Source organism: Gallus gallus, chromosome 2 (assembly GCF_016699485.2).
Source record: "Gallus gallus isolate bGalGal1 chromosome 2, bGalGal1.mat.broiler.GRCg7b, whole genome shotgun sequence".
NCBI lineage: Eukaryota > Metazoa > Chordata > Aves > Galliformes > Phasianidae > Gallus > Gallus gallus.
Genome location: NC_052533.1, coordinates 139,924,819 through 139,951,366, shown reverse-complemented (window position 1 = coordinate 139,951,366; position 26,548 = coordinate 139,924,819). Strand labels below are relative to the sequence as shown.

General features: G+C 37.2%; 1 protein-coding gene across 2 annotated transcripts in view; it reads left to right on the top strand.

The window, feature by feature from the left end:
- Positions 1-26,548, top strand: part of ADCY8 (adenylate cyclase 8) — a 119,100-nt gene that overhangs the window by 36,051 nt on the left and 56,501 nt on the right. For both annotated transcript variants that reach the window (XM_004940042.5, XM_418437.8), the window contains exons 3-5: positions 17,482-17,612; positions 19,271-19,382; positions 25,957-26,084. In XM_004940042.5, the coding sequence (XP_004940099.1) occupies positions 17,482-17,612; positions 19,271-19,382; positions 25,957-26,084 (371 nt within the window). The remainder of the gene's footprint in view (positions 1-17,481; positions 17,613-19,270; positions 19,383-25,956; positions 26,085-26,548) is intronic.

Here is a 26,548-nt window from a genome sequence, read left to right as displayed (position 1 = left end):
GGCAGTAAAGAGGTACCATGAGACATATGTAGTTGTAGAAAGAAACAGTAGAAATGATAAATAAGGAATCTGAGCTTCAGAGATTTTGAAGAATTCCCTAGTGAGTAATTGCAGATTTTCAAGAAAACAAAGTATCTTCATCAGCTTTAGTCTTGTGGTGGAAAGCCAGAGGTGAAGAGAACATTTCCTGATGAAATTCATTTTGACAAGATGAATATTTTTCAGTGAAAATAGTCTCATTCATTAATTTATCATCATCCTTTTTTGTACAGTGTAATGAAAATGGAAGTTAAAACCACCAAAATAGTAGTTTGCCCCACTATGGTGGAATGATGTTTTTGTGTGTTTGTGCTTTTGTGAGGTGGAATTTTGAAAGACGTGATTTTTTTATTATTAGTTTTTTCTTTTCCTTTCAGATACTGTCATTTGCCAGCAGTTTGTGATCTCTTTCTTTTGTGAGACTTTCAGGATTTAAGGACCCCTGTTTCTGTTTCAGTATGGTTGATATATATATATATATATATATTTTACAGCTTGACTGTCAAAGTCCATTAGTTCATTCTCCATAGAAAATATCCACGGGTGCAAGTTTAGCTTTCAAACACATTGCAATGCATTCATCTACCGCACATGTTGAAGATGATGAAATGCAGTTATGTATGGGGGGAATAATTTTAAGGAATCTGACTAAAGTTTGTCAGAGCTTTTAAATGACTTAAATTCCAGTTTCCGCGTTTCAAAACCTCTACACAATTGAAGTTGTAGAACTCTGTTTCATCCTTCCTCTCCCATCACCATTTACCCTTTACAAGTCCTTGAAGTAAAATTTTCACAAGTATTTCTGAAAGATCAGAGTTTCAGCCTTATTTTCAAAAGTAGCTAATTCATTGAGGATCTGATATTTTTATATATATATAGTTATTTTTCATTAATTTTCAGAACCAATGTCTTTCCTAAATCTACTCACTATTTTAATAAAGTGAAGAGTATGGTTGATAGTACTAGTTGTAAATTGCTTATGTTTAAGATATATACTTATAACAAACAGCCAAAAGTGGCAGCCATAAAATGTCCTCCAGTTTTGTTTTCACCACATGGCAATTATGTATAAGTGAAGAAAATTAGGTTCTCAGTTTTCCTGACTCCTTTTTATTTTTGTTGATATCATCACTTACCATTATCTGTATGAAGTTTTGATTCCATACTTTCATTTGATATCTATGCATTTCAAAAAAGTTTACACTTGGTATTGCACTTTGTTAACAATCAGTTCAAAAACATTGACTTCCTTTTAACCTTGATTTTATTGTAAAGGCACAGCAGGTAATTCTGCTTTCATTATATCTAGGCAGTGAAAAAGGAAAGTGTATTTTCTTAATTAGCTACTGCAAAACTTTCAAAAATAACAATAATTTATTTTTCTCATTGTCAAAATGCTATGAAATTGCCCACAGTGAAGAGCAGGAATGTGTATTGCATTTCAGTTTCATTTCTACTATTCCTGTTCAAAGCAAAATTCCTAACCTCACATGAATGACATATTAAGTCCACGGATACATTGAAATGATGTCTGTATGAATAATTGAATTTATTATCATCTCTGGTGTCCTTACCTGCCCTTTCCCAGGCAATTCATCTTTGCTTGAAATTTGTCTAACATTTTAAACCTTCAAATATTATCATTTAATTATGAAGAATATCCCAGAGAATTGTCAGTCTGCCTTTTCTTGCACCACACATACATATATCAAGCTATACATATCAGAAAGCAATTATTATGCAAGGGAATTAATATTTTGACTTAATATTTCCTCTAACTAAAGGTGGAAATGGAGGCTTAAAACAGCTACTAAAAGAACATTACAGAAGTTAGTTTGCAAAATCATTTTGAAAATCAGTCCAGCACAAATCCCTTATAGTGAGAGTTTTCTAAGATGATCTCAACGTTACTGGAATGCTACTCATAGAAAAGTTATTTTACTGATGGTGAAGAGATTTCTCCCATATAATGTCTACAGTTTTACTCTCCAACACCCCTCTAAACACAATGAGACTAAAGAATACTTTCTGGATCAAGAAATGGTGAAATGTGAGTGTGATGCTTCATTAAAGATAAGTTAATTAAACATATCCTACTAATATGAATGATCTGTGGATTGGATTAGTGTTTCAAAACACATAATTTAAAAAAAAAAAAAAAGCATTAAACCTCTCTGAAACATTTTATTTGCATGAGTTCTTTATGATTTTGAGCACATGATGGTGTCTTATGAAAGAAGAATTTCCCTTGCAGTTGTTTGGGTTGACAGGTGAAATCCATCTAGATCTGTGTGATGCTCACTTTCATCCTCTGCTGAGGTGTTTGTTTTTGTTCCCACTGCAGCAGGTTCTGTATGATTCATGAAAAAGAAAACTCCCTATTTGGTGCATAGAGAGCTTACTGAGAGCTTACTGCCACTGTTGTGCTAAGCCATTGATGGGGATGAAGACTTGAATCAGAAAGCAATCATTCAGAATTTAAGACCTGAGAAGTAATATGTACTCAGGCAAGAAAGTCCAGACTGTCACTGTGCTTGACCCACCAAGTTTCTGAAGATGCTTCCTGTTGGGCTGGGGTGAAGTCAGGGATCTACAGTTATAATCATCAGTTTTGTCAAATTTGTGGTGAATAAGAAGAAAAAATCTCTTCTTCATTAATTGATCTAAAGAGAAGAGTCCCGTAGGAGAAGACCCTAGCAGACATCTCACTGCAAGTCATACCACTGACTTACAGGCCATTTACATTCCAGCTGATTTCTGTCTAATATAGTATTTCACAAACTTAAACTTCATTTTGAAAGTTAAATCAGTTTGGTTATTATTTCATTTGATTTCCACAAAGGATTTGAATTCAACCACTCGAAAGGACCATTTTACTACTTGAGCAGAGGATTGGTTTCTAGGTATGAGCTTACTTCCTATTTTTCCAGTGTGGCTCTTGGGTTTGTAGGAGAGTATACTCCTTAGTCTTCAGAACAGTCATCCGCTGGCCTATTTAGCCTCTTCTGCCTGTTATCTGTGGAACAACAGTAATCTTGTCTTAATCTCTTCTCCACTAGAAAAATGTTCTGTCTGACCATTTGTTTCCCTTCTACCTCTACTTTCAGACAATTTTTTCACGCTTTCCTCTGGAACAGCCTCTATTTCCTAAAGCTTAAAGAAACTCTGGGCAGGCTGATGAATTCTGTATTTGTTTGCTTTTTAAAGAAGCTTACATGTTGCGTAGGTTTATCAAGCTCTTACAGATCTAGATTTTAATCAACATTCAGTACTTTGCAACCTTTAAGGCAAGAACAGATTGGGCTGGGATTGGAAATGAAGCTTTAAGAGGGTTAAATACTATAAAGTCATCTTATTTGATACTTTTACTAAGAATATGAAAATCTGTCTAAACTGGTATGAGGATGAAGTTCAGATTTAGTTTGAAAAAACAGTAATCGGAAGTTTAGAGATCACACATGCCATCTTTTTCATTGCAAAACTAGTTTTTCAATGCTTCATAAGTAAAAATTGGGATCGCAATAATCGAGACTATAATTTCAGTTGGTAGACAATAACCTTATTATTAAAAATTCATTGTAAATCACTGGTTGCATTTTAGTCAGCTTTCTTCTTTACAGGACGCTCAGCCTATTGAATCTGAGATACTCAGAATGGTTTTCCAGTTCTCCAGAATTTCTTACATAATAGAGCCTTTCTCTAAAAAAAAAAAATTATCTCAATAGAAGTTTGTTCTTTTCATGCATTTATGTTTCAGTAGGTACCTGGAAAAACATCAGAACCAGCACATCCATTGTCTGCATCTTCTAGTTTCAAAACGCTCCATCTGCTTACAACCATTTTTAGTAAAAAACACATTTCACATGTCAGATTTTAGGTGCTGTTCTTTCACATTCTGCTTGTCCACACTTGAGAAATTTGGTTCTGTTTGTTTCTGATTCTCAGAGCATAACCCACAGATCTAGCTTTCAAGTCGAAATTCACGGTAAACTCAAGGTAAAAATCATCCTCTAACTTCTCTCCCACTCCTTGTAAACCAAAAGTAGTCACTTAGACTCAAATAGAGAAATGAGATTTAAAGCCAATGCTAGAGAGATGAGAATCAGACTCTGAACTGCCCTTTATACTGGGACAAAAAAGCTCTAAAGTGTCATGGCTTTGTACATGGGAATTTTCCCTGGAAGATATTGATGAAGACTAAAACTGTTTCCCATTGCTAGCAGAGGGCTTTTGGATTGACCAGTGCTAAAAGTACTTTCCCAAACTCTCTTTCATCTCTAAAACAATTAATGCTGTGCTGGTCAATAGCAAATGTGACCGATTGTACATTGATTAGTATTCGGTGGCCTCCTACTTCCACATTCTCTATTCCTTGCTAAAGAGAGGGGTTTATAATAAACAAAAAACAAAATAGCAATCAAAAAACCCATTACCCCAGCTACCACTGGCTCATGAGCCATGCTGATTGCCTCACAGATGTGAGGCAAAGAAGCAAAGATGAAATGAGTAAGGGGGATGAAATAGTTTATGCTCCCTACAGTGACAAACTACTACTTGCAGCTAGTCTGCATTGCAGTCATCTCTGCTTAAATAAAGAACTCCAGTCTCCAAACTCATGAGGTTAGCACCTTTCCTGAGCTCTAGATAGGTTTACCTATTCAATTTTCTTTCTTGTTCAGGATCAGAAATTTATGCTAACATTCTTTAATACCATGAGATGAGTGAAGGAGGAGTCTTTCAGAAATCATTATAAATATTGCAATTAACAGCGACTCTGAATTTCAGATAATAGTTTTAAATTATCTGAACATTAATAGTATGAATTCTAAGCTAACTGGAGCCATGTTGCTGATCCCATTGCTAAGATCATTTAAGGTAAAATAAAAAAAAAAATAATTAAAAAATATTTGATTTAGATAAACTGACCATTGTTCCATCTTCTGAGGCCTCCCAGGGGACGTTCTATGTAGCTTGTGCTGTTTAAGTTTGACAATTTGTCTCTGACAAAGTGGATTATTTGTTTTATCAGAATAGATAACCTCCGAGCTCATTTCAATCTCATTGTTCTGCAATGTTTTTGTCACACAAGGCTAAAAACAATTAATGGTATGTGAACTTGCAGTCAGACACATCCCATGTCATTAGCTGCAATAACTGTTGAGAAATGTATATGTTGTTGAAGTGGTTTAGTTATTTCTGGAGTGGCAAATAAAGTAACAAAATATATATATATGTATGTATAAATAGAAAGTACAAATAGTGCACAACAATTATATGATGATTCAATAACAGCAGATTCAAAGCAGTCCTAGAAAAGTGAAAGTGCACTGGGGCATGGAAGTACTGATGTTAAAGTCAGATGGGGTCATCTTTCAGAACAAAATTGACAGCAGGAGTTTACTTTGCCTTTTTTTTTTTTTTTTTTTTTTTAATGGTAAAGCAAGGACTATCTTATAATTATGCCATTATGGAATTGCTATGCTGTATATGTGCCTGTCTTCTGTTCTTAAGGTATGGTTCTGTCCTTGCCGTCTAAACTAACAGAAATTTATGGAAGCCAATATGCTAGAAGACAGTACAATACTTTTTGTTGAGGTATTTGTCAAATTTCCAAATAAATGAGGGAAAAGTAAAGCATCAGAGGACTTGAAAGAAAGAATTATAAAACAATAAAGTTTACATTGTAATGTACAGATATGTATGATGTATTACTCTAGAGCTGAACAGTATTGCTAATAAGCACAAATGTTTTCTTCAACAGGGTAGCTCAGTGAGACATATTAATCTGTAACTCTTGCTTTTTACAGTATCTTTCTCACATGGTTGATCTTCACATTGGAATATAATTCCAACATGCTCTTGGTTTAGATAGACAGTGTGTTAGGATCCAGAGGATTTGGTTTTGTTAAACATCGTGTAAAGGCATACTGCATTTCAGACCTGTACTTTCTATTGCCTGTGTTAAAAGTCAGCAAATGAAAAAACAGTGCCAGAAGATAGTTTCGTGGTGTAGCCAAGTGGTTCTAATATGTCGCTTCTGATGTTAAGGAGCGCAGATTTGTTTGCGCTAATATTAACTCCATATAAATGCTTCCATCTACACCCATGCAAGACATTCCTGCTTTCGTGACCTTATGGTGAGCTGGTCCATTGTGCTGCACTTAATTTCAATATTCAAGATTGTATTACTTTTAAAAATAATTTTATAAATATTTTTCTAAGCACTATATGGAGGAATGCCATTTTTCAACTAAGAAATACAGCATAAGTAACGGGTACCATGCTAAAAAATATCCCTAATGGGAAAGGTTGTTCTACCACTTCTCTACATGCTACAGGATGAGCTAAGTTTTTAAGAGGCCAAAATTACACTGGAAAGACATGAAAATGCAAACTGGTGGTACTAGAATCACTCTTATGTGGCTCAGGTTGCACAGGGCATGTAGGCATTAGGACTGCAATTTTCTTACATAGAAAACTAGCTGATGAGAAAGTTACCTGCTCTGATACTTGACAACTGACTGTTAATCATCAAGCCTTGCAAGGATTTTGTAATGTGGCTTCAGGTACTTGTGTCTTTCAACCATTTGTAATACAAACAAAGAAAAGGAACAATAGTATCTTGAAATATTTCTCTTCAGCCCAGAATGGGATGTGGCAATGGGAATTACCTGAATTGAAATAAAATAAAGTTACGGAGCTCATGTAGAAGAGCTTATCAATAGAGCTTCAAACTACATTTGAATGGGGAAAGGGATAAAACCAGACTTGCCAATGATAAGCTATGGGATGACATGCCAAAATCTGAGGGACTGTGTGAGATCCTTCAGTCTCCTCCATGAGGTACATGGAGCAATGTACAATGACACACATTTGGAATGTTTCTACACTGAAGCACACAGCGTTACAAACAAGCAAGAGGATCTAGAAGTCTTGGCTCAGTTCCAGAGCTGCAAAACACTGACATAAGTGAAACCTGGCAGGAAGAGTCCTGAAACTGGTGTATTACAATTGACAGCTCTAAGCTTTTCAGTAGGGACAGTCAGGGCAAATGAGGTGGGGAGATGGTGCTGTATGTAATGGAGGGGATGGTCTGTGTGATGCTTGTTGGCACACTTGAGAGCCTCTGGGTAAGGATTTAGAGACAAATAAATAAAGTGGGTGTTGTTATGTGAGTCAACTCCAAGCCATCTGGCCAGGATAAATTATTCTTTAAGGAACTAAGAGATACCTCTAGATCAGCTGCCTTTGTCCTTATGGGTGACTTCAACTTGCTAGATGTTAAATGAGAATACCACACAGCTGATTTAAACAGAAAATTAGGAACTGGAGATTCCTAAAACACCTTGATACATTCCTGGTACAGGTACCAGACGAGACAATCAGGAAAGATGCTTTCCTGGATTTATTGCTTATAAACATAGAAGTCTTATGGATGAAGTGGTGATTCATGGCTGCCTTTGCCATTGTAAAGTGAAGTAGATGAGAATTACATTCTACGTGAAGTAGAATTTAAAATCTTAAATGATAGGAGGAAAACTGCCACCAAAACTTTAACCCTGGATATGGGGAAAGTAGATTTCAGGCTGTTCGGGGAACTGGTTGGAAAGGTTCCCTAGGAAACAGCTTTTCAAGACTTTGGAGACAATTCCATCACCAAACAGGTGAGGCAGACAGGCTGTTTGACTGAGCAGGATTCTTCTTCTAGAGCTTAAGCAAAAAAAGAAAGTGGAAGTGCGGTCAAAAGATATGCAGAGATGCTGTTCACCATTGTGGGGAGAAAATACATGCAGTCAAAGCCCAAATAAAGTTGAAGCTGACCATTACTGTGATGGACAACTAAAAAGGCACTGAAATAGGCTTCTCAGGGCCTATCAGTGGTCATGGCACCAAGATGCCCAAGTTCAAGAAGCATTTGGATAAAACTCTCAGAAATATGGTGTGAATTTTGAGTAGTCGTGTGGGGAATCAGGAGTTGGACTCAGCAACCCTAGTGGGTCCCTTCCAACTCAAGATATTTTATGATTCTGATTCTGTGATATCACATATTACAGAAGTAAACAGCAAAAATATAAATAGGCAACCTCATAACCCCACGAGTCTGAACATATTAGATACTGCACTTCCTCCCATATTTTTAATTACTTGCTCTTGTCAATGACTGCAAATAGAACTGTCCACTGTGTACTATGAATGAAAAAAAATCTCTTTAGAATAGTTCATCACAATGAAAGGTGCTAATTCCTATTTTCTAGAGTGGCATTTACAATAATTAAATTTATTCTGAACAGTGTCACTTTTCAGTAGAAAACAATACCATCTTTACTTGCTTTTCTTAAATGTAACAAAGGCTCATTTTCCAGAAAGCTAAAAACATTGCTCTGAACAGCCCTTTTCTCATGCTTTTATACTCAGTGCTTAAGACAATGAAGATTCCATAGTATTAATAATAAACATTGTTGAAGTCCAGCTTGAAAGTTCAAGCAAAATGTTTTCTTAAAATCATTGTGTGAAGTGTGGGACAACTGCCATATTTAATATTTTGTGTGTATATCCACTCAGTTTTTACTGAACTCTCCTGGGAATAGCCAAACGCAAGTCAAGCATGTCTGCCTGCAAGATATTTGTGGGTTCACTCATCTGGAAGTATGTGAAGGGAAGGAAGAACAAAACCTAAACAGAACTAACAGGCAAGGGGTACTTTTCATCCCTGAATGAAGATGACACTGATAAAGATGTTGAGAAACAAAGGAAAATCACAGCATAGACATAATTTTGACCTTTGCCTTTTACTGTTTAGGGGGAACTAGTACAGGGAGATTATTCAGACAACAGACTTGCAGGGCTGACATCCACCCACATTCTGCAGTGAAATATCAAGGAGTTTGATTTTCCTCTTGGCAACCTCCTGCAGGCCCTAAAATGCCTGTTGATGTTTAGTGCTTGTTGGTATTTTGTTCCATTTGATCAGTTGCAGTGAAAAGTTCTCCATTTCAGTTTTTGTTCAAAAGACTTAAGACCGGTAATGGTTAATTGACTCTTATAAAAAATTGTTCCCACAGTGGGTATTTGCCCATCAGGAACCTGTTCCACTTTGCTGTGCATGTGCATAGCTACACTTGTGTTGTTGAAGGCATGGTATCTACTTCCTGACAAGTGACACAGGTATCACTGTACACAGACCACAAGGAAGTTTTTCAACGGTGAATGACTATTACAGTGAAAGTTTAGGCACACCTACACTGTAGTCATCCACATTCAGGTATTTGAATGCAGATGTGAATTCTAGCATTTGTTCTATTTAATGGTTTCTGTCAGTTCGTCTCATTTGCTTGCCTACTCTTTGGGTTAAAGGTTGTTTTTTAGTTGTTAGTTAGTTAGTTTGTTCATTTACTTACTCTAAAACCTCACTGCTTCGTCTTAGGTACTGGAGTTCATTATTGCCATGAATGGTTAATAGAATAACAGATCACTCGTTCTTTTATAACATTCCTTTTTTACTATCATATAATATGTCTTTTCTCTTGAACAAATAAATGCTTGTTCCTTTTCAAACCACTTACCTCTACTGCTACTCACCTCTCAATTGTCTGTACTTACCCAATTGCTCAACTAGGAAGCTCTCAGCAGTGGTGAATAATGTGGTTCTCTTCATTCTAGAGTTCATGACACTTCCTTATTAGGTCTTTCTCTGAATCAGAGAATTTTTTTTTATTTATATATTTCCTTCCCTCTGAAGATGTCTTCTAGTTGATACTGGACAAGACTAGAAATATGAGGACTTTTAAGTCATGTAAGTCGTATGGTACAGAAAACGATCACATTTTTTGCAGTTTTCTTTTCTGTGGTCTGTGACCGCTTTTGTTTTGTTTTGGTTTATATAACCTCCACACAATTGCACTGTTCTCCATCACAATATGTGCAAATTTAGCTAGTTTTAAGAGGAGTTATATCACAAAGATCATTATGTGAAGGGGATGGTGACTTGACAGACTTGGATAACAGAGATTTTTGGAAGACAGCTGATTCAGTATCCCCATCAGTGTGTCAGTTTGGTGTTGTGTAATAGCAGCTTACAACAGCAAAGGATGTTTGATGCCTGAAGAGGGAAGAAATTGCTTTCTTTTCGATGTTTCAATACCCAAGACTTGACTTATGGCTGGACTGCTTCATAAAGATTTATATATAAATTCACACATGCACACAGAGCCATTTACACGTTATTATAAGTGGTATTATTATTTCAGTATATTTCCAGTGTGACAGAGGTAATACAGAGCAGTGACATTAGGTGTATGTATGCCTTCAATTGACATCCTGACAAGAGCTCTTCATATGATGCAGTATTAATAGAGAAGGACAGAAGCAGAAGCATACTAATTAACCTCTGTTTTTATGGGTCACCGCCAGATCTTATGTGCAGCCAAAACCATTTAGCTTACCTTAATGAGTTGCATGAAGGTTAAAGTATCAAATGTGCTGGACTTATTTTCCTTGGCTTAGAGAACATGTGTCAAATGAACTCTCCTTTATTTTAAATAAATTTTATGGAGCTATAGATTGATAACACTCTTAAGTGAATGTAAACAAGGAATATATTCTTTTCGTGATGTGAAGAGAAACTTGTTCCTCATTTTCTGCCCCACATCTGTGAAGAAATTGCCTTTTTTAATGTTCTGTTAGTACAGATTTCATGAGCAATTCAATAATAACCAGATTTTCTGTTTGCTTTCTTACTTTAATCTTCTTTTCTTTTTGAATCTGTATTCTTATTTGTCTTCCTACAAGCATAAGGTAGGAAATGACATATTTCTTTTCACACTGGCAATATTTTGTGCTATTATTAAAGTATCTACAGAAGAACTCCTTGAATACCTTAATCATGTGGCTCCCTGGAAGACTGATCAGATTTATTCAAAGGGTAGATTTATTAGATAGCCATATTGAGCAATGTATCATAATAGTGAAGGAATAAGAGAATTTATAGCAAAAGTACTTTCTGTTATAGGAAGCTGACGGTTACAAAAAATTAGAACTATTTCTGCTTCTTTGAAGATCAATCAGCAACCAGTCCCAACACACCATCTTAAGTGTACATGGGATATTTGCCAGAAAGTGGAACTACCCAAGGGCCAAACATTTCTGTGAAAACCTAGCCTTGCAGGAGTGGGAAGGACCTCCTGGGGGACTGGTGTACTTATTGCTGTCACAAGGAACACATGCAGTTTTTACACATCAGAAGTAGAGGGGAAGATAGCAGAATTCCCAGGTGTGAAGGGCAGAAAAAGTCAAAACAATATAGCTGTGCTAAAATTAGCACAATCTGTACAGGCATATGGAGAAATGGAGGGTCTGAGTTGTGCTTTTTACCAGAAAAAAAAGAGAGTTTGCCACAATAAATGGTGAGCTCACTGCATGTTTGCTCACTACCTCTCATCACGTTTTTTTTTTTTTCTCCTTCCTGAACAAAGCCCTGGTTCAGCGAAGTTTTTTGGAGCAGGTAGAGGAAAGACTTGAAGAGTCCTCATTCTCTCATCTTGTGTGTTAGCACGCTATGCAGACAGTTGCCCAGGAGAAAGCTGCTGCCTCTGAGCAACACGTTATGCACTTCTGCTCCAGCAGAAGCTATTAGCTGTGTGTACTTTGCCTTCTTAAGTAAACATACAGTTCACCTCAGCTGGGGCTGCCATCCAGACAAACGAAGGTGTTTATCCACACTGTGCTTTCATTGTGGCTAAGGACTTTTTTACTAACTTCTAAAACTACAGAGAGTGGAAATTCTACATGATTTTCATTGCAAAAGATAAAGGTTAGAAACTATACTGCGTCCTAAAAATTCTGGGGAGAGGTTCCTTAATTTTTTCTTATCTGTTTCATCTTATGATACATTTCATTTATCGCATGTAATTCTGCTGGCATCAGAAGGAACCTCTTCATAAGTATTTTGTCTTTCACCCTCATTCCACCTACAGTCCTTCAAAGCTCTATCTTATTCTCTCTGAAGATTCTTGTCCTTCAAAAAGAGATACTCCTCACAACCTAGATAAGATTAGTTTGGGTTATATCCTCCTAACATCAAATTGCCTCACAGTGTTTTGTAGCATTGGTTTCTCTGGCATAAAGCATTTGAGCTTCCACAAGAAAACTGGTAACACTCGGAGGAACGGAAGCCAGGACTCCTGGATGCTGGACTGGTATTTGCAAAAGTGGCCCAGTTTTCATCCTCAGATTTGATTTCACTGGAGTCTGCTAAGACAATCGTGGGGACAAGAAACTGTAGTCAGTTTAGCTGAATAGTGTCCAGCTAAATATCAAGATACCATATTTGTGATAAGAGAGACTGAAAGCTCAGAATGAAAAAAATAAAAAAACCTCTTTTGTAAGATTTAGGATGTCAAAATGTTGCAGTGTCTGTGAAGTGCATTTTCACTTGTACTTACCTAAAGTTCTTAATAAGGATGTGCATTGTGCATTTCAGAACTGTTTGGAGAATTAACTAATTCTAAACCAATTCAAAATTTCCATTTATCCTCAAGTTTCTCCAGAAGGTCACCAAAGTAGACCTCTAGGAGATCAAAACTCTTCTGAATTCTGCAAGGTGAGGTACAAGCAGAACAAAAGATTGCTCCTAACTTAAAGACAAGTAAAATATATGCATAGAAAAAAATAGAAAATGAGTCGAAATTTTAATGTCAATAAATTAATATTTATCAATATCAATAAAATAATATCAATATTGACAATATAGAATGATGTGTAATTCAGGCCCTTCAGCCCAAGTTAAGGCAGTAAGAATCAGCGAAAATTGAATGGCTAAGAAGTGTTGGCAAGAATGAATTTTTCACCTGTCAGGATGGAACAGATGACTTAGCTGACTAAAGAAAAATAAATAAATAAAAATCAGAGATTCATGCAGTGTCATACTTGTATAGAAAAGGTTATAAACAAAACACATCTACTTATAATGATTGTGGTACTTTGGCTTTATAATAGTGATCAGATTTCCTGTATCTGGACTCCTATGTAATTGAAATTATGTCCTACTGTATAGCTCCTTCCAGTTAGGAATTTCTTGATAATTGTGATAATGAAATGTTTATTTCATCACAGTTTAAGAGTCTAAGATTAGCTCAACAATGTTGCAATCTATTAGAACTTCTTAATACCTTACAATTTATAAGGTGATTGCTTGGAATCAAACTTTTCTTATTAAATATTTATATGGCATTGTTTTATCTACTTTATTTCATATTCATACTTTCAGTAAAGATACTCTAAAATTGCTGATCTCAGTTCCCAAACTTACAAAACATGGTTAATGAGTTGAGTGGGATGGAGAAAGGGTTAATGAAGTAGCACCCTTCTCCTTATTACATATGAATGGGAAGAGTTGCTCTGGAAACCACATCTGTCCCCCATATGGCTTGGCACCATACAAATACTTTCTCTACAGTAATAGCACTATACTGCAAGGCAAGAAGAGATTCACAATGCACTGTATTTTTCTCAAAGGAATTTCCTGGGAGATCTTAATTCACTGGTGTCTTCTTCCTCTTAACTGTTTCCATATGTGCCTGATTTGAAAATTCACATTAAATTTTCTGTTGTTTTTTTTTTTTTCCTAACCTATTGCCCAAAATGTCATCTGAAATTTGGTGATAAGAAGCTTACAAAACTGTCATTATGTTCAGTAAAATTCCAGTCATTGCAGTCTCATAAAGAAAAAGATGGTTAATTATCTGGAGCTACATCAGTGAGAAACTGCTAGTTTTGCCCCAGAGTGATTTAGAGTGATATATTCCAGTACTGGACAAGTCTAGTTATTCTAGAAAAGAAAGATTGAGGGCAAGAGACACAATACTGGTATTTTATCACAGAAAAGTTGTTGCAGGGAAGAAGGCAATCAATGGTTATCCATGCCCACTTCAGAAGGATAAAAGCGGATCAGCTTAATTTGCAGACAAGCAGATTTGGGTGGAATACTTGCAAAATTTGCCAGAACTTTCAAACTGGTGAGCTGCTGAAACAAGGACAATGAGAAATCTCTCAGGGGATGATTTAATGCTTTGATGAAACAACTCAATAGTCTTTTGAAGGCTTTCCTGCCCCTACCTATCTATGGTTAGTATTTACATTATGATTGTGGCTGGAGTACAGCATTTTTATATGTATAAATGCTAATAATAAATGTATATGTGCACTAATATACAGATATACTGTATACATGTATTAATAATAAACTGATGTACAGTAATAGACTATTAATGTGGAAAAAGTTAAAAAAACTCCAGTTACAAGTATAAATAAATAACAGACTTGATTCTCATAACTGTGATCTAGTACCAGAGATGTTTGATCACCATTTAGACTTAAGAGAACAGTTGACTGAGTGATCCACCAGCTCCCTGTATACCTCGTCTGTATAGATAAGACAATTAACTGGTTGGAGCTAATGGACTAGCTTGAAAACAACCTAAAACCAGGTGAATGACTGAACCTGCACAATTAAATATTTATAGACTGTCACAGGAAGTGAGAATTTCAAGGAAGCATCCCTTGTTCTATCACTGGGCACCACTGAAAAGAGCCTGACCCCATTCACTTGACTCCCACCCATTTGATGTTTATAATTTTTAATAAAAACCCCTCTCAGTCTTCTTCAGGCCTTTGCTCATACAGGAGATGCTTCAGGCACCTGATCATCTTTGTGGTCCTTCGCTAGGCTCTTTCTAGAACTTCTCTGTCATGAGCCAAGGAGCCCAGAACTGGACACGATACTCCAGATGTGGCCTCACCAGGGCAGAGTAGAGGGGAGGATCACCTCCCTCAATCTGCTGACCACTCTGCTTTTAACACATCCCAGGATATCATTGGCCATCTTGGTCACAAGGCACTTTATTATGACCAACATGTCAGCTGGGACCCCTAAGTCCTCCTCTGCAGACCTCCTCTCCAGCAGATCAGCCCCTAAGGGATACTGGTACATGCAGTTATTCCTCCCCAGATGAGGACTCTACATTTGCTCTTACTGAACCTCATCAGGTTCCTCTCTGCCCAAATCTCCAACCTGTCCAGGTTTCACTGAATGTCAGCACAGCCCTCTGGTGTGTCAGCCACTCCTCTCAGCTTCATGTCATTAGTAAATTCACTGAGGGTGGACAACACTGAATTCTGTACAAACCCCTGGGAACACCACTAGCTGCAGGCCTGAGAGTGTTTTTATATTCCTCCCAAGTGGTCAGACCCCTTTTCCACATTTTGTAGACTCTTCTTCCATTTGAGTTTTTCTATGAGCTCCTTGCTTATCCAGGTAGATCTTCTGCCACTTTTCCTGATTTCTTACTCTTCACAATGCATCAATATTGAGTTTGGAAGAAATGATGCTTGAATGTTAACCAATTCTCTTGTGCCCCCTTACTTTCCAATACAGTAACCTATGGGATACCTCCAAGTAGGTCCTTGAACAGGTGAAAGTTGGCTATTCTGAGGTGTATTGTTACAATCCTACATACTACCTTTTTTTTTTTTTTTTTTCCCATGTAAGATCTTGAACTCCACTATCTCATGATTACTACACCCAAGGATGCCCCCAACTTTCATATTCCCAACTAGTCTTTCCTTATTTGTAAGAACAAATTTGAAAGAACAGCAGCACACCTCTACTCATTGGCTCCTCCACCTCCTGCATCTGGACATTTGATCTGGACAGGCTGGACTGAGGCCAGTGGGATGAAATTCAACAAGACCACATTCTCTGTTCTGTACTTTGTCCACAGCAGCCCCAGACAACACTATAGGCTTAGGGCAGAGTGGCTGGAAGACTGAGCAGAGGAAAAGGACCTGGACATGTTTGTCAATGCTCAGCTAAATATGTGTGCCCAGGTGGCCAAGAAGGCCATTGGCATCCCGGATTCTATCAAAAACAGCATTGCCAGTGATCATCTCCCTGTACTCAGCTCTGCTGAGGCCACACCGTCATTATTATGTGCAGTTTTATACCCCTCACTACAAAAAAGACATCAAGGCCTTAGAGCATGTCCACAGAAGGGCAACAAAGCTGGAGAGGGGACTGGGGCACTAGTCTTTTGAGGAATGGCTGAGGGAACTGGGATTGTTTAGTCTGGAGAAGGGGAGGCTCAGGGGAGACCTTATCACTCTCTACAGCTCCCTGAAAGGATGTTAGGGTGAGGTGGGCAATCAGCCTCTTCTCCTGTGTAACTAGCGATAGAACAGGAGGGAATGTCCTCAAGTTGCAGCAGAGGAGTTTCAAGTTAGATATTAGGAAAAACTTCTCTGAAAGAGTGGTCAGGCACTGAAACAGGCTGTCCAGGGAAGTGGTGGAGTCACTGTCCCTGGAGGTATTCAAGAAACATGTAGATGTGGTACTAAGGAACATGACTCAGTGGGCAGTATGGGTGGTGAGTGGACAGTTGGACTACATCATCTTAGAGGTCTTTTCCAGCCTTAGTGATTCTATGATTCTTTGATCAGAGTTATCTTCAATGCTTTGCACAAATCTCCTGGACTGTGTATGTGTGGCAGTGTTGATTTACCAGCAAATATTAAAGTGGTTGAAGTCCCCCATGAGAGCCAGTGTCAGTGATCCCTTTGTACTGAATGAAGATTTCTCTGGTGAAATGGATGGGTCCTGAATATAAAACAAATTCTGTTGATAGCACTAGATGCTTCTCTGGATGCTCCAGCCACTAAACGTATCTTAGTCTGACATGCACTCAATGCCGCATTGTTGAAGGTGACTGTTGTGGCTGTTTCATTCTCTTTTAATCGTTGTAACCCAATTAACATAGATCTACTAAATCTGTCTCATAAAGAATTTTTAATGTGTGTGTTAGTTTATATTATCCCTATCTTTCAACTCTGACAATATAATTAAGCTTTGTGTAAATGCAGTTCTTTTCATTGGGTGAATAATTGCCAGGTCCCACTACGTATATCTTGCTACAGATTGATCTTCAGCTTTTTAGTAATTATACAGTTTATGAATGCTAAACACTCTGTCTGGGTGCTCTGGTAAATAAACAGTGATAATCTCATCTTACTTGCTGCTGAAGACAACAAATTCCGTTAGCCTGTATCTGTTAATCAAGTTACCACTGCCTAAAATGAAGTGATTGGTGTCTCTGTAACAGATGTTTGTTGAGAAGCTTGTAATGGTCGTAATAATTAGGACGAATATTTAAATAGCCAGTGGCTAAAATTAAAACATTCAAGGGAAGATTTTTGGGGAAAGGGAAGAGAGAAGAGTTCTTGTTCTAGACTCAGATTGGTAATGTGAATTTTTGCAAATTTTTAGAGGGGAGAAATGCATTTTAAATTTCCAGTTACCCAGCTGCTCTATTAACACAGCTCAGTCATTTCCTCTGAAGTATTAATTCAGTTGATACTTATGAGTCTAACACTTGGGTTTCCTCTTTGCTTTAGGAACGGCTGGTGCTCTCTGTCTTGCCACGGTTTGTAGTTCTGGAAATGATAAACGATATGACCAATGTAGAAGATGAACATTTACAACACCAGTTTCATAAGATCTACATTCATCGCTATGAGAATGTCAGGTGGGTGAAGGAGCCTCTTTTTAATAGTTAACAACTTGACTGCTGCTATGTATGCCTTGCTTGAGAATTTCCATTTTGTTGATTTATCTATCCATAAGTTAGAAAATTACTGCATGTTTGTTTAGAACCTGAACATATGTAGCCACCACTGAAACAGGTTAAAAATAAACAACCTTGACCATGATTTGATAGAAAACCATGAACTCTGCCTTTTATTGAAATCTAAATAAAACTTTGTCTGGAACAGTTCAATAAACACAATATTGAAATACTACGCAATTCCGTGGTTTTGCAGTAGCTCATACATAGTTTTTGATTAAATCAGCTTTTTACTTAATCCTCACTCAAACTCTTACCGGCCCATACATCTGAAGATGACTTGAATTATCATTTGCCATATTTTATTGTCCACCTGATAATTCTTATGCTTATTATTGGTTACACTAGTGGTTCCTGGGCACTGTCAAATTGTGATCTCATTCAATACAGATAAAAGAGCTTCAGCTGCTCCAATTGTAAGATCAGTTACTAATTGACTTTCAAGTGCTAATGATACTTATACAAGTTAGTTCCAGTCTATATCAGCATGATACTTTTTTTTTTTTTTTAATTCCTATGTTTTTAAAGTAGTCTATACCATGCTTATTCTTTTCTTCAGTTTAGTACTAAGTTAATACATGCCTTGGTCTGAGTGATACCTCACATACCACAGACATTTTGCAAGTATATGTTTCTTTTGTATTTACAAGATCTCATTGTAGAAATTGTTAACAGCCAAAGCTGCACCTCTAGAAAATTCAATGTCTGCTGAAGTACGTCTGTTCAGAACTAGTTTGTTGACTAAAATCCTGCCATAACTTTAAGAATCAATTTTGTTGTACCTGTATTCAACGTATGGTCACACTCAAGGAATCTCTCAAATTACTATTTATATCTTCAACAGAGTATATTGCACTTCTGAGACACTTCAATCAGGTCCCTACAATTAGATACAATAAAGCTAACTTTAGTCTGAAGAGTGTGAAGTCTGCTATAAATCTGTCTTTTGTCATAGGATTTGAGTCCTGTATGGCTTATAGCTGAGCAAAACCTGAAGATCACACTAGGAGAAAGAAATACTTGAAGTCAAACACACTGTTAATAGGCTTTTTTTGTTTGGTTGGTTGGTTGCTTTTTTTTAATATAAACTCACCCATAATGAACAGACAGCTATTAACAGGCAGCTGAGTATTAAGTCTGTATTATTAAACCACCTTCTATACTATGGGTCTACTATGCCACAATCTTCTCACCAATAAACAGAGACAACAGTGCTTATTGGGACTTAACAGTACCTTCCTGAATGATCTGAAATCCCAAAATTTTATAACCCTCTTTTATGCTTGGTGATTGTTCCTTAATCCCTTCAGCATTTTTATTTGATACTTTGGAATCTCCAAAAGTCTGGAGCAAAGATAGCATGAATTTAAAATAGTCCCTTACCTGTAAGTTACTGTTCTCAGAACACACCTCTGCCAGTCATCTCTTAAACGTACAGCATGCAAAGCACATACAGTGTACTAGATAGGAATTTATCACATGGAGTTACAAAAATACTGCAATAATAATGTCTCTTCTCTCTCTCTCTCTCTTCTTTTTTTTCTTTTTTTTTTTTCCAGCATTCTTTTTGCAGACGTTAAAGGATTCACAAACCTCTCCACGACTCTATCAGCCCAGGAACTGGTCCGAATGCTGAATGAACTCTTCGCAAGATTTGACCGACTAGCACATGTGAGTTAAGCAGAGCTTATTTGCAAAGGGACATGAAGCCAACTGTATTTGGAAGCTTGTGGAAGAACCCATGACCACTTTGAACAACATTCATTTGTATTTTCCTCACTGGTATTATATACAGTCATTGAGGTTGGAAGACAGACAAGTTTTGTAAAAAGTGATATGTTCTGATGGCAAGTGAGAGCTCAGATAGTCATTAGAGTTTTGGACTCTTGTAATGCTGGACCAAGAATGACATGAGAGCAGATCATATGCTATAGTTTCCAGGGAAGTTTTCTAGCTCTGGTCCTTGCTGAAAAATGGTGTTTTTTTTTAAAGATTTTAGCTTTATTTAGATTATTCTTCTAAGAACCAAAGAACGTAAAATACTAATCTATTAAAATGATATATAATCAGCTCAGTCTTTGAAAAGGCTAGTAGCAGATTTTACAGTCTTTCAGTTGAATTCTATCTAACTCCACAATGAAATTAATTTAAAGGCAGTAGTAGATTTTATTAAATTAAGCAAATAATTCACTGCTGAATTTGTACTACTTACAAAGAGCAGAGAGCTAAACATAGAAATACAAGCAGATGATAACCTATGCTCAGTTTAGCTAGGCTTTCATTTTCTTTTCTTCCTTTATAATTTGATTTGGTCAAAGATTGGTTTCATTGCAAATATCTTTAGGTATCAACAACAGGGTCAGCTAACTAGGCTGCTACTGTAGCCAGTGAGTGTCTAGTTCATGCACTTTCTCTCCCAGTCTGTGAATTTAGTTTTCTCTCTTACACATAATTGGATAGACTAATCCAGTTGTTTGGACCAATCCTTTGAAAGGCAGGAGATGCAGGAAAGAATTAGTGAGGAAGTTGAACAGCTTTTACAACAATGATTAGAGTGATCTAATAATTGCTAATTAGATTTATCAAAAAGAAAGTCCTTTTGATAGTGTTCCTTGACTGTGGCTTCTAAGACCTAGATATTGTGGTTCCTGCTTAGTGTTCTGACAGTAGAGATTCCTAAGAACTCCAGAGAGGAACAGAATCTGATGCAGCTCTGCACGACTTTTGACCTCTGTGTCCTAAATGAGAAGGCAAACTCTCCCCCTGTATGATAGAGGAAATCAAGATCCCAGACTCTGATGGAAGGGCCATCTACTTAAAATACACATACCTATATCCTGGAATCTAGAATTCCTAAAAAAACTATCTGTTTAAATGTATAGACCAGTAAGTATAAATGTGACTCCCTCCATTCTTATGTGTTTGAGGTACTGTATTAATAAACAGAATTACCTGGATTAAGAGCATGCAAATATAATCTTTAATTACTTATTAGAACATTATACAAATTAATAGTAACACAGCAAGTGTCTGTTCTTTTTTATGGTGTTTAAGTTTTTTTCATCCTCACTAGTGTCAATAATTGCCTAATCCTGGTGAATAAAAAACATTAATAAACAATAACATTAACATGATCTGTTAAGCTGATATCTAGCATAAAAATATTTAACTATTCCTTGGTCCAGGCAGAAGATGCAAGATGGCGCTTTGCCACATATTTTCTTTCATTTATATAACAATAAAGAATTCTGGCAACCATCACCCAAATTCTGATCCTCTTTTCTGGAGGACTAGACAATTTCCTACCATCTGGCTCTGTCAAGGTCTCAGCTCTGTTTCCAAAAGCAACAGAGCTGCAATAGAAGGAATTCGGATGGACCTCTTTCTCCAGCCCATCTCAACTAGCCTGCTGCTTAAGAGCCTTGGCCTAGATCCCATTCATGCTGAGAAAGAGCTTATCTAGGTGTCCTTTATATTTGTCAAATGTTTCAGAAGTTGAGCTATTGCATATTAGGACCAATCTCTTGCTTCCTCTTTCTCTGTCCACATTTAAAAAGATCTGCAAGTATAATCTCCTTGTTCTTCAGTTCAGACTCGGTAATTTCTCATCTGCAGTGTTCTAAATTTTAGCTTGAAATTAGAAAAATTACTAATGAGGACTTCCATATGGGCTGTTCACTAGCCTATGGGATTCTACTGAAAAGTAGGGGAAGTGATTAAATCACCACAGGCAGATAGAAAATGCAGTGCAACTCACAAAACACAGTCATTTTCCCCTCCCCCTTCCTTCAGAAATTTAGCCCAAGGAAGCAAGAAATATTAATGAAGTTTCTGACTGCATCTTTCAGTAACTTGATATTTGAGTGATTCATTTCTTCAGCTCCATTTTATGCCAATTTACTTTGTTCACTTTCCAGTCATTGAGGGTGTATTTAATAAGCTTAAATATAAATCATTCAAGTGCATGAGGCAATTGTCTGTGAAAGAACTGCATATTTTCTTTGCTGTGGATTAAGGTGATTTGGAAAAAGATTTTTTATCAATTGCCTCTGAATTCATCTTGAATTAGTACTATTAATAGCTGTGTTTGAGCCTGCTCATCATCCTCAGGCAAAATTTCTACTGATTTCAATTGATCTTGGCAGAATCAGGCCCTTTAATATTTCACTTGTATCAATTGAGAAGCTGCAGATAAGTAGAAAAGAAAGTCTCTATTTGTGACATGCTTAGAAGTTAACTGATACCATCAGCAAATGTCACTAATGGCTGAGTATGGCAAAGTGTGCAAGACTGGATGCTGATGTGGATGTCTGTACAGTATCATCTGTTACGTATATGTTGAAGGAGAACTTCTGGAACTACTTGTGGGAAGGTGAAGGGAACTAGAATAAAATAAAAATCATAACAGCCTTAGAGTAGCATAAGGATTTAACACTGTAGCATAATATCTGCTGCATCAAAATTTCTCTACAGACATTTTCTTTTATTTAAGTCATTTATTGATTTTACAGTTACAGTTGCCAATAGAGACTCATGGTTCTTGCATGGTGCATGGTTCTTGCATCACCTCACAGGGACATATGTCATGTCTGTTAGTCCTGCATAGATGCTTCACATACTCAGGGGTCTTTGCAGTGTACCATAAGCTTATGTGCAAACAACTGAATTGAAACCCAGATAATTGCTATAGCTGCGAGCTGAATCACTCCAGGTTTCACTGACTGCATTGCCTGGCTCTCTTTGACTATGATGGCAGCCTTGGCTGTTGGATGACATATGTACACCTATATATAGTCATCTCTTTTTGAATGTTTCTCTCTGTAGTTGCTATCTTCCTCAGCTTTGGCAAATGATCATAGAGATGATATATCAAGACAAGAAAAAATATGCATTCATGTGCTGCTGAAATGATTTCCTGTCACATGCACACACAATTGCATACATCAAACCTTCATTAGCAGGTCTTGATGTTCATGATGGTCAATGTTGTATGTAAAAATGTAATTATTATATCAAAATATGTTAAGACATCCTACTTTCCTAGAAATTAAATCTTTTTAATAGTTTCTAATTATTTCCCTTTTATTTTGAATTAGACTGTGGAATTATCAGTTGCAATCTATGTGTGGTGGGTTTGAATACCACTGCAGTGATGCCTTTTGCTTTCCTGCACTTGAATCAAATTTATATGTTATAAATGCTCCGTATACTTCATAGATGTAAAAGCAAATGGTAGAGTATGGAATCCATTGAATAGCACAATTAGCAAAGTCAATGAATAATAGAATCCATGCTTTATAATATCTTTATCTCTTTGCTATTTTTCTAATTGGAGAGTAAAGTTTTAGTTGATTTTATCATGTGAGATTTCAGATGCAACCTTATGAAACGTAATTTGATGTTCATTTATGTGAGCCTGTAGACAGGTTGGAGAGAAGGGCACAAGGAAGATGAGAGTTACATGTGTAACTTTTCAGTGCAGAAGTCTGATTTTAGTTTTGATTTTAATTGTGAAATATTGAAATCTAGGCATTGCACCCTTAAAGCCAGATAGAGTATAGAGTATACATACTGTATAGTAGCATATATGCTATATAGTATACATATAGTAAATATATATACTATACAGTGTATACAGCTACATTATAGATAAATGATATATATATAATATATATATCTATATTGTAGTATACAGTATGGTCAAGGCTTCCGTGAGCTCCTATTGGTGCTTTAAGGAGATCTCGGGGTCAATCAGCTAACTTTGTCTCAGTGCTCAGAGCAGATTTTACCCTCCTTGGCACGTGTAAAACTTCAAAGGACTTCAGCAAAAACACATTGGTGCAGTCTCAGCTCAAGCACTGCATGAAGTTTTGGGGCTACAACATATGAAGGACATAAAACTATCAGAGTGTTCAAAGGAGGACTACAAAGATGGTGAAGGGTTTGGAGGGGAGCTGCTGAGGTTCCTGAGTGTACTCAGTACAGAGTGGAGGAGCTGAGGGGAGGCCTCATGGCAGCCACAGCTCCTCACAGGAGGAAGGGCAGCACTGAGCTCTGCTGTCTGTGACAGCGACAGGGCCCGAGGGAACGGCATGGAGCTGCATCAGGGGAGGGGAGGCTTGGGGTTAGGCAGAAGTTCTTCACCAGAGGGTGATGGGCATGGAGCACGTTCCCCAGGGCAGTGGGCATGGCCCTGAACTGCAGGAGTTTTAGGAGTGTTTGGACAACTGTCTCACAAATACGTTTTTAGTATTTGGCAGTCCTGTGTAGAGCCAGGAGTTGGACTTGATGATTCTTGTAGGTCCGTTCCAACTTGGAATATTCTATGACTCTATGATTCAAACGTTTAGATTTCTTTTGCAACTTTGAGGTTTTTAAAGCCTTATCTGATATTCAGTACAGAGCTTCATTCTTCCTAGGCAAAATCTTGAAATTATAACCTGGACTCCCCTTCATTGAGCCAGAACTCAGTCCCTGAGGCACTGTCAGCATTCCCATTTGCTCCTATGTTCTTCTTAAAATTGTTTCATCCCCAGTGGGACTAGCATACTCCCATTCTCCTTGGATTAGTGTAGCCTCCACCTCAGGTTGCCAGACAGGAAGAGGAGAAAAAAACTGAACTAAATATCACAGGCTGTGTTTTACTGTCATCTAATGAAGCAGTTTTAGAAATTGTTATCCTTCTTCCTGATAATGACTGGTCTTTATTTTAACGTCCTCTGATTTGAACCTTTACTGCTTGAGTACTAATCATGCATTTATTATTTCAAGGATTTCCCAATCATGGAGATGGTTCCTTGACTTGACTTGTAGTACCTGCTGCCCCCAGGCACTTGCAGTTGTGTCTCAAATTGTTATGCTCTCTGTTCTTCTGCACTGATTGCTACCCCTGGGTGCCAAACCAGAAGATTACTTTGGACATGCTTACAGCTGATGTTAGGCTTACTTGTTCTACTTATCTGGGAACTACAGAAGTTTTGGCAATCCAGTTTTTTTTGTTCACTAAAAGGATCTTCTAAAATAATTTCCCAACCACACTGCAATGTGTTCTTTCAGTCTATAAGGGTACTGTTAATAAGTGTTTAAGAAATGAAATTCAGTACTGGCTCTTAGGGTAAAGGATGATTCTAGCTGGATGCCAAGTAAATATAGTTTCTCCACAGAAAAAGCCTGACAGAATATAACAACTTTGGTGTTTTTAGAATTCAGATAATTAGTCAGCTCCTACAGCTGTTGGGCAGCCTTGAGAATGGCAGCGGAGACTTTAGGTGGGAAGGAATTATCAGTGGAGGAAAAAAAAAAAAAAAGTTGGTTGTTTTTTCATTTATTCCCAGTGTAAAAAGCAGCAGAAAGAATGATCTGGAAGAATATAGCCTAGGCTGCGTTCTACATTATCTAAACTGGCATTTCTGAATCCTTGGCCTAGATTCCAGCCTAACTCTGATGAAACCTTTCTCAACATCAGCAAGGACACCTCTTCATAACATAATACAAAAATTACTATCAATCTTTTTTACTGAAGATGTAAAGATACTTTATGTCTAAGTGAAAATAAATCAAGATCACATGAGGTCACTCTGAAAGTAATGCCTTCTATATATTTCCGTGGAAACTACAACAGATAAAAAGAGAACAATAACATTATTTGACAGAGCAAATTCTCATCTACAAAACATTATTTTTCAACATAATCACCACCATTAAGTACACATTTTTACCAGTGATGAACAAGAGCCTGCATGCCTCTCTCATAAAAATCTGCTCTATCAAAGGTGAGCCATTTTCACCGTTGCCACTGCTGAAGTGCAGCATGCACAGCCTTACTGTGCTTACATCCACTGTTTGCCCTCCATAAATGTTCAGCAAGTGTCGATGAGTGTCAGTAGGTGCCTTTTTTTCCACATGGAGGAACTCAATGACACTCCTTTGCTTCATTTGCACTTCCATGTCAGACATCCTTTTGACAGACTGCCCCTCTGCTGCCATCTATCACACAGCAACAAAATGTAACAGGATATTGGTGGGAAGGCTCAACCTCTACTGCCATACCACCAACATCCGCCTCTGATGTTGCAGGACAATTTAATAAGGTTGGAGGCATTACTTTGGAACAACCCTCGTAATAATTACAAGCAGGAAAAATCCATTACCTTTTTTTTTTTCAGTACTTTTTCTAACCAGTTTCACATCCATCTTAAAATTAAGAGAACTTAACTTTTCTTTCTCCATTAACACTTTCCTCTAGGAACATCATTGTCTTAGAATAAAGATCCTGGGAGACTGTTACTACTGCGTGTCTGGGCTTCCAGAACCTCGCCAGGACCATGCACACTGCTGTGTTGAAATGGGACTCAGTATGATTAAAACTATCAGGTAATATTATTTTCTTTCTTCTTGTTTTATTGCTTCTGACAATGCCCCGTACTGCCTATTAAGAATGTTATTACTAGACAAGTAATTCCTAGGGTGGTTCAGAGACCTCAGGATCATCACTATGAAAGCAACAGAATTTCTCATACAGAAGCACTGTATTTATGGGATGAGATACTAAATGCTAGTTTGCCTATCACCAATTTCTAAATTAAGGTATTTCCACTGCTATATATTTATTGGTTTTATTATTGTTGATTTTATTAAAGGTATTATACAAATAATTCAGATTTCTCTGCCTCAACCTCATCTTAAAAATAACAGCAGTGTTAAGTGAGTACTGTTAAGATCCATAAAGCATGTCACTCCAATGCACACAGAGGTAGTTGTTACATGCTTTTCAGGAGTTGGTCCAATGATCTCCGTGACAATGGAAGATACATAGAAAACCTTCACAAGAGGTTTTC